The sequence below is a fragment of the Alligator sinensis genome, unplaced genomic scaffold (genome assembly GCF_000455745.1).
Source record: "Alligator sinensis unplaced genomic scaffold, ASM45574v1 scaffold30_1, whole genome shotgun sequence".
In the NCBI taxonomy this organism is placed as follows: domain Eukaryota; kingdom Metazoa; phylum Chordata; order Crocodylia; family Alligatoridae; genus Alligator; species Alligator sinensis.
In genome coordinates, this window is record NW_005842060.1 from 2187306 (window position 1) to 2196836 (window position 9531).

Here is a 9531-nt window from a genome sequence, read left to right on the forward strand (position 1 = left end):
CCCAATTGTAACTTGACAGTTATGGCTGCTACTTTATGTTCAATGCATATTTACCATACCTTTCAGAAATCTGTAGGATGGATCCGTTACTAAAACTTGCCTTTAAATTGTGATTTCCCAAAATAGTTTGACAAAATGAAATAAAAACATGACTTAAGCAATTTGCAAGCTGAAAAAAGCCCTATTAGACTTGGTCATAATTTACAAACTTGTTTGCATCCTTAGGAGGAGGAAAAATGGGCTCTGGGATTAAAATAGTTCCTACCCTGAATGGGGTGGATCTCTCCAGAATATGATTTAAGCAGTGGCACTTAACCTCTGGCCTGTGGAGCCATATTATCTAGCCTGTGGGGCTTCCCATGGGTTCAGAAATTTGGCAGTAGAGAAGCAGTAGCAGTGTTAATTGCCTCCAGATCTGCGGCAATTAATTAACTGCCACCACTTCCCCACCACATACATTCTGGACCTGTGCAGAGTGCTGTGGTCTGGATGACATAGTTCCATGTTCCAGATCACATTGGAAGGTGGTTATTCTGTGGCTGTATCCAACATGTAGTCCATGGCTGGATCCAGCATGTGGGGTCATGCCAGTGCACTGGATCATATTAATGGTCTGACCCCAGACACCAACCCCAAGATAGATCCCACCCATGAACTGACCTTGTATCACTCATCTGACCCACAAGGCTGAGAGGTTGAACACCACTGAATTAAAGTATATTATCTGGTTGATGTAGGAAAACTTGTACTGTGTCTACCAGGAGTAAATCCACTGTGGGGAGAGGGTTCGTGGTGCAGTTACACGGCCTGTTTTGCTTTCTGTTCCACTCAATTGTAAAACAAGCTGCCAACAGGGACAGCTGCATTTATATTCAGGTGGGCCGAGGGAGTCAGTTGACTTCATGGTTTATTATTCTCTGCTTGCTTTCTATTAATATCTTCATTCCATAGGTGTTAACAACCCTGGATTGTCAACTAATCAAACTGCCCTTTCTCCTACAATTCTGGTAATGTTTGTCTTCTCACCCTCAGCATGTTCGATAAAGGGGTGGCTTTGTTCCTTGGGGATTCAAACCCACAGAAAATCAGGGGAAGGGCAGGACTGAAGACAGGCCCAGTTGTCCTGTGACTGTGGTGCAGCAGTCAGAGGCAGGAGGGAGATGCAAATGTGAGATGAACAAGTAAGTTACTGCAGTAACCCTTTCCTGGGTTATTCATTGCAGCAGGGGAAAAAAGCTGTAGGAGGCTGAACCAGCAGTACAACCAAGGCAGCTTAAAGACAAATATGGGCAGATTCCTAGGAGTTGGTCAACTCACATAGGGGTGCTGTGCATGGCTGAAGTGAGTCTTCCTTCGATTCCAGCCATTTGCTTCTGTATGTTGAGGGTGGAGGGCAGTTATGGGCATTCTGCAGAAAGGAGGGGACAATGAGGTGGAAGGAGAGCAGTTACAGCTCTTCCCCCATCTGCCCCATGGTTGGGACTGTGAGGGGTGGGGGGGACTGTTTGGGAAGGGTTCTGATGGGAAGAGCTTCCAGGGGTCCATGAGAGCCTGGATGGGAAGCAGCAGGCACCAAGGGAGTCCTGTAGGGTAGAGAGGCGTAGGGTGAGGAGGGGCTGGGGTGTTATGGGGGAAGGAGGGTCAGACAGGGTGGAGGATATGCAGATGAAATGGGTTCTGAGGTGGGGTTGGGAGTAAGAGGGATTGTGGATGAGGGGAGACCAGAGGGTGTGAGGGACTGCAGGGAGGTTTAGGTGGTCAGAGTGGCACAGGAGAGCACAGTGGGGCATGGGGGAACTAGTCAAGTCATGGGTGCTGGGGTGTGATGGGGATGAGTCTGTGCTGGATTCATGGGAGCACTTGAGGAAGTAGAGTAGAACTCAGTGGGGTGTTAGAAGGAGTAATTGGATCTGATGGGGTTTGGGGCCCAGTAAGGTGGTGGGGGGTGGAGTATAACGGGCATGGGATAACAGGGGACAGAGAATGTGGTGTTGAAGGCATTTGACATGGCAGGGACGATGCATAAAGGTCAGTGAGGGGCACTTCGGGACCATGGTGGAGTGTTCTGGGAACCCGCCTGTTGGAGTGCAGGGAGCAGTTCTGTCCATAGCCAGGCTAGGGGGTAACAAGTGTACTCCCCTGTCTCTGGTTGCCTGCCCAATCCTGGAGCTGGCAGTCAGCTCCCTGCCCTCTAAATCATTTACTTGTTTTGGCTTGAATTTAAACAGAATCATGTAGTCCTAGGCCCCTAGCATATTAGTAACACTTCTAGTTTCTTTTTAACTGGAAACAAAATGAGTTGTCTTATGTGGTGATACACCACACCATATACACCTCCATTTTCCAAATCCTAAACCTGCCCATAGTGGCTGCTGATGCTGTGCTTGTCTTGTGGGTAGATAATCTCTGTTTTCTGTACTTTTAATCCAAAACTCTTAGTGCTTAGACAGATGACATGTTTACACCAGTGTAGTCAGTCTTTGTACAGTTTAAATAGTGAGCAGACACATGACGTACAGTCCTGCACCAGTATGACCTATTTCAATCCAGTGGGGAATTACCCTGGGTAAAATCAGGGGTAAAACTATATTGGTGTAGCATATGGTAGTCTAAAGGCACATCTACATGTTGCCCTATGGCGATGTTGTTACTGTGCCATGCATTGATACTTCTAAAAGGAAGTAGGGAGTAGTACTTTTGGAAGTATTAAAGCATGGCATAGTAACTATCTGTATTGCACCGTACATATGGCGCACAGCTATTTTTAGCAGCTACTTTGCCATAGCAGCATGCTATAATGCAGGAGTGAGCTGCTACAACAAAGCAGCTGATGGGACACTATGTCACCATAGTGCATAGCTCTGGCATAGCTGCTGGTACACTATGTCACCATAGTGCATAGCTCTGGCAACGTAACGTCACGTCTAGGCATGTCTTAAGTCCAGGGCTATTCCATGTTCACTGACGGTGAACAAGCTATTGCCTGCTCCCTTGCCACTTTAGTGGTGAGGCATTATAGCTGCTTCCAGGAATTTCCTGGAATAGCTGGCTGGCTATTTCTGGAACCCTGTTTAATATATTTTGGGGGCCAAAACCAGGGTATATTACATTACTGTAAATGTGTCATGTATCCATACCTTCAGAAGTACTTTATTCTTTTGAATATAAAAGTAAACCTTAGGCCCCTTCCCATTCTAAATGTAAGCATTGCAGAGAAAAAAAAAACCCAGATACTATTTAATAATAATGTCTTAAGAAACATAGACAAATGGAAATACTTTTTTTAACTTTTAAAAATAAAATTAACAAGTAAACCTAAAAAGGGAGCTGGGCTATCTTCTACTTTTTAGAGTAAAAAAGCACCTTTGAAACATGGTATAAAGTTTGTAAGCACGTATTTCCCAAAATAGTTTCACTGCAGCATAAGTGCTATAATATCTACGTAGTTCACACATGCAGATGAAAGTTGCTAGTGTAATGATTGCTAAAACTAGAATACTCTGTTGTAGTTAGCAACTTAATGTTAAGAACAAGCAGAGTTTTATCATTTTTATTAGCTCTTTCTCTACAGTGGCCACAATGTTCCCACTTAATAATATTGTGCAAAGCTAATCTAAGGAACCGTGTTTATTTGTTCAATATGGAATTGACTGTTGTTGCATTTTGAGGGGTTTGGGCTCCTCTAAAAATTCGGCCCCTTTTAGTGAAATCGCCTTTCCATGCGTTTATAAGACTTAGTTCACTAACTCCTGAACAGTGGCATGTGACTCTTATATGCAAAGGCAATATCCATGGAACTTTCATTGCTGGAAAGTAACCTTCCTTTCTTCTGGCAGAAGGCATGGCAGGGTGGTAACTTAGGGACAGAAATTACACATAAACCGGTATAAGTGATTGGAAACCAAGTTCAAATCTGTAACACAACAGAAGTTCAGGGCACATAAACTGCTTCCAAAATGACTAAAACCAGTTTAAGATCAGTCTCGATGAATGTAGTATCAGACTTAATTGATTATTATTGAACTTCTGTCCCAGATCCCCTTCAGATTCAGGTAAACTCACAGTCCCCCAGCATCCCAAGATGTTTCGCACCTCCCCTATAAGCTCCCCTTCATAGGGTAGGTGAGCTAGCCTTGGCCCAAGCTATCTGCTCCAGCTGAGCAGGGAGGCATGCTCTAACACTGCATGGCTTTTGGCCTGGGACACTGCAGGTATGTGACTACATATCAGAATCAAAAGTGAATGTATCTTCACTTGCTTGTTGGTTCAGTCTGTGCAGCTTAGACTAACCTGAGAGGATTGAATCGATTCAGCCTCAGGTTTTTGACTGCCTGTTCTTAGCCCTTATACCTTGAGGCATAAAGTTCATCAGATACAATGAATACTTTCATACTTTAGTTATGCACTGTCTTACTGAGACTTGTGTGATGTGTCTGTCTAATCTGCTCTCAGACATGATCCTTTGTTGTCTTGTGCTCATACAAAATAGCTTTACATTTTAGGTTGATTTATAATCTACATCAATAAATTGGCTATCTATACATTAGCAATGAGCCAACAGTATGCCCAAGAAGGCTAGCAGTATACTGGGCTACATTAGTAATATTGCCAGCAGATTGAGGTAAGTGATTATTCCTCTCTATTCATCATTGTCCCAACATGCCCTATTGGGCCTCTCTCCCACCTTCTTGGGTGGAAGGGCTGTGTCCAGCCAGCAGCTTCCAGGTGGGACTCCTGCTGCAGCCAGAACCTGCTCACTTGGGACAGCAGGTAGGGAAGCGGCAGGGCTGATGGGGAGGGTGGAGTTGCAGATGGTCGAAAGTGAGAGCACAGCACAGAAACTGTACCAAGAAAATCAGTGGGAGTGCAAAGCGTAGCTGTGCAGGGTGTCGGTGTGAGGGTGTGGGGATGTAGGGACCCCCTCACACACATTCCCCCTGTGGCGTGCAGCCCCAGCTGCCAGCAGCAGCAGCAGGTGGGGAGGTCAGGGTGCTACTGCCAGGGGCAGGCCTGGCTCCTGCCAGTGCTGCACGAGGGGAAGGAGCGGAGCCTGCCCTATCATTGGGGCTGCATGCCACGTACCTGCAGCTCCACCTTTCGTAGTGGGGGAAGCCCTGCACTGGAGCCTGCTGCTTCCTTGGCTCCATGCTGCGCAGGTCTCTGCACTCTGCTGGAAGTAGAGGGAGCGCCACCCCCTACTTCTTCACAGAGTCCAGCCTGGGGCTTCCCCACTGCAAGTGTGGAGTTGCAGGCACACGGCACAGAGCCCTTACGATAGAAACAGCCAGCACTCTGCTGCACACACACGTGCGCGCGCATACACACATGCACGCGCGTGCACACACACACACACACACACAATATAAAAGGGTTTATTTTTGAGTTATTATGCAATCCCTTCTATATACAGTAAACAATCACAAGTGATGACAAATATTTTTTGAAATAACATTAAAATATATTAGAGTAGGTGTTTGACTCTAGTGTGTGATTTGGCTTTTTTCTGGTTTTAAGATGGCAATCCCCTTCTTCCAAAAGGAGTATTTGGCGGGGAGAGCAGCAAGGGGACAGACTTCCGGGGGGCAAAAGTCAGGCACTCGGGGGCAGGACTTCTGGTCCCAATTTAGTGACCAGGGTGTGGGGCAACTGTCAAGAGGCACGGCTACCAGTGTGGACCCCGACAGCTTGCCAAAACTTGTTAAGTGGCCCTCTGCCTGAAATTATTGCCTGCCTCTGAGCTAGACTGTCCTCAGTGGTGGCAAACAACAGAACAAGAAGCAATGGTCTCAAGTTGCAACAAGGGAAGTTTACATTAAATATTAGGAAAAGCTCTCTCACTAGGAGGGTAGTAAAGCACTGGAACAGGCTACCCAGAGAGGTTGTGGAATTTCCATCCTTGGAGGTTTTTAAGACCTGGGTAGACAAAGCCTTGGCTGGGATGATCTAATTGGGGATGGTCCTGCTTTGAGCAGGGAGTTAGACTACATGACCTCCTGAGGTCTCTTCCAACCCTAATTTTCTATGATTCTGAATTAACATGCTATATTTTGGGGTAATTGCACTTCATCTGCCCTTGGGGAAAACCAGGAGTAATGGCCACAAATTCCTGGAAGACCATTTCAGGCTTAACACTAGGAAAAACTTCTTCACAGTTAGGGTGTCCAGACTGTGGAATAAGCTCCCTCCAGAGGTGGTGCAATCACCTACCCTGGGAATCTTCAAGAGGAGAATGGACGGTCACCCTGCTGGGGTCACCTGACCCAAGTTGTCTTTCCTGCCTAGTGCAGGGGGGCTGGACCCAATGATCTTGCAAGGTCCCTTCCAGACCCTGACAATGTATGAATCTATGAATTTATATACAAATCATAACTTGCTGCTCAAGGAATGCATTTCTTAGGTTAGATCAGATTAGCCCCCCTCATGATGCAAGCAAACAAATACAATCAGTTATAACAAACTGTAAAAGTTACACTTTTCTTCTGGACAAACAGTTAATTAGTGACTGTTGCTATGATGCAGACATCAGCCAAGCCTGAGATAAATAAAATGTTAAACTAGCATCTGCAATAGAGTCTGCTGATTTGTGACCTAAATGCAAAGTGGAAGGCTATTTACCAACCAGCAGAGTCACCTGAGACCAGGATATGATGTTTGATATGCTGTGAAAGGCAAAAATTAGGAAAGTCTGGTAACTTCTACTGTGGAGTTCTGCTTGAAATATGTTTGTCAGTGAGTATTTTGTTACATCATGCTCAAGTAATGTCCCCCTGTTTAAGAATGCTTTCTCTTAAAGCCTTTGTATATAAAATTGCTCATTTTTTCACCACAAAGCTGCAATAATATACTTGTATGGAGAGAAATACCTTTTATCATACATACACAAATGAATTCTTTGAAAACTAAGTCTCCCACGCTTTGGGGGAAAAACACTTTGAACTTATTTTGTCACCTTTTTTGCCTTGGAGAAGAAATCTGTTTTCAAATGAGATTTATCTTCAGTATCAAGATTTAGTGTGTGTGTGTGTGTGGAGTTTCATATTGAGATCAGCATACCCTTACACAGCTTTGTAGTACTTTTTGCATTTGCTTATTTCACACTGAAAAAGTATATTATGGGGATAGCAGTTATCAAAACTAACACTGCTATTCAGAAATGTTAACCTAAGTAGGTGGGGGGGTTTAATCAATTATTCAATGTTAGGTCTGTGCCCCCGTCTTGTTGTGTCTGTTGTGCCCCCCCACCGTCTGTTGTTTTTTCATTTTCATCTACATAAAACGTTTAGCCCTTCCTCTCCTAAACCTCGCTATATATAGCCAGATGAATTTATTCTAATGCCATAGTGTAACTCGGGGGGTGGGGGTGGGGGCAGGAGGCACCAATCTTAGAGTGGGCACCAGTATGGTCCCCTCCCCCTAGGCATTTTTGCCATGGCAGGAGCTCAGCGACAGGAGCCAGGCAGGTTCAGCCCCATGCCTCCACGGTGTATCTCTGGGTCAGAGGGTGAGTAAGAGGAGTAGAATGGTGCTCACTGAGAAAGCTTTGTTGTGGGAGGTATAGCCCTGCACTCAGAACCATATCTGCAGGGGAGGAGTGAATGGGGCACTAGGAGCTTGCATTGCCGAGTTATTGCACCAGTGTGCATCAAGCCTGCCCCTTAGCTGCAGCAGCCTAAGCCTCTGTTGGTACAGTCAGAGCTGTAGCTGTAGCATATGCCATCTTAATGCAGAAAGCAGATGGGAGGTAAGATGTTTCTCCCTCTCATGCTCTCCAGTGGTCAGCATAATTCCCTCCCACTTCTGCCCTGAGTACTGAAAGAACTCCCTATGCCTCTTCTGTAATGGTATGTGAGACAAGATGCTTAAACTGTGATTTTCAGTATAACATTAGTATATGTACATACATGCATGCATACATATATACAAACAATTCTGTAAAATTCAACCCATTCAAAGAGTTCATTTTATTTGTGTTGTACATTTAGTATGAAAAGATCCTTTCGAGTTAGAGATCAAGGCTATCAAACAAATAAGAGTCACCATAAAACAAGCAATGAATAATGGGGCAATGTATTGCCTATCAAATACCTCTATAGTAGATCAGTATATTGATGCAGGGGCAAAAAAACCAATGTTTTCAAATGGAGACTGATAAATGTACAGCAAAAGCTCTGTTATCCGGCATCCCCCGGGAATAAGGGATGCCGGATAACAAAATACGCCGGTTAATTGAGTGGCCCCGGCCGCCACTTCTCCTGCCACGTCTGGGGCGTCCTTCCACCCCTCCCACGGCATCACCGCCCGTCCTGCGGTCCCTGCAGGACAGGGAGGCGGGTCCTGCATAGCCCCGTGCAGCCGGTTATGCCCCTGGGCCACGGAGGCTCAGCAGCATAGACTGCTTTGCCATGGGCCATGGGGGCTCAGAGAAACCAGAAGTGCCATGATGGGCACTTCCAGTTTCACTTTATCTTACAAGTCGGCATGCTGGTTAGTGGAGCATGCCAGCTTGTAAGATGCTGGATAGTGCAGTTTTACTGCATGTGGTTGCCTGCAGGTAATTAGATTCAAGGGCTCAGGAGCCTTTCAAGTCCTGTGGCCTGTTAGTGCTATACAATTGCTCCTTAGGCCCTTGTGTGTAGGGCTAGGGACAGACATTACACATAAACCAGTTTAAGTGATCAGAAGCTGGTTTAAACCTGTAACAACAGATTTTCAGTGCACATAAAACAGTCTGAAAATGGATAAAACTGTTGTGAGATCAGCCTGGTTGAATGTAGTCTCAGACTTAACTGATTTGGGTCAAACCGGTTTATGCAATGTCTATCCCAAACCCCTTCATAGTTTCATAGTTTGTAGGGTTGGAAAGGACCTTGACAGATCATCAAGTCCGACCCCCTGCCATGGCAGGAAAGAGCACTGGGGTCAAATGACCCCAGCAAGGTGTTCATCTAGGCTCCTCCAAGGTGGGAGCCAGCACCACTTCTGTTGGAAGTTGGTTCCAGGTCTTAGCCGCCCTGACTGTGAAGTAGCGCCTCCTGATGTCTAGTCTGAATCTACCCTCTGCCAGCTTGTGACCGTTGTTTCTAGTCACTCCTGGTAGTGTTCGGGGGAACAGGGACTCCCCCAATACCTGCTGGTCCCCTTCCTGGTTTAAGTTAACTTTAATGTGCCTGCATTTCTGGAATGAAAAGGGAATGTCTATCCATCTCCAAACTGGTTCAAGCATTGCAGGTTAGACTAACTTACAAAGATTGAATCAATTCAGGCTCAGGCTTTTTGAGTGTCTGTCCCTAGCCTAAGAGCTACACTGTAGTGGTGGTTCTTGGTTATAATGCCAAGCTCTTTCACTTGTATCCATCTCTCCCAAAAAACCCATACTCAAGCCAGAAATTATCCAATTTAATGATTTTGTTGCTTTGAAGTTGAATGTTGATTGTTTCCCCTGCTGATTCATACATTCATAGATTCATAAATGTTAGAGTCGGAAGGGACCTCAATAGATCATCGAGTCCAACCCCCTGCATAGGCAGGAAA

General features: G+C 45.5%; 1 protein-coding gene across 1 annotated transcript in view; it reads left to right on the forward strand.

Moving 5' to 3' along the window:
• Positions 1-1158: 1158 nt before the first annotated feature.
• The window catches only part of CAMK4 (calcium/calmodulin dependent protein kinase IV), a 291118-nt gene continuing 282745 nt past the window's right edge, over positions 1159-9531 (forward strand). The window contains exon 1 of the mRNA XM_025203531.1: positions 1159-1181. Within this exon, the coding sequence (XP_025059316.1) occupies positions 1174-1181 (8 nt within the window). The 5' untranslated portion in view covers positions 1159-1173. The remainder of the gene's footprint in view (positions 1182-9531) is intronic.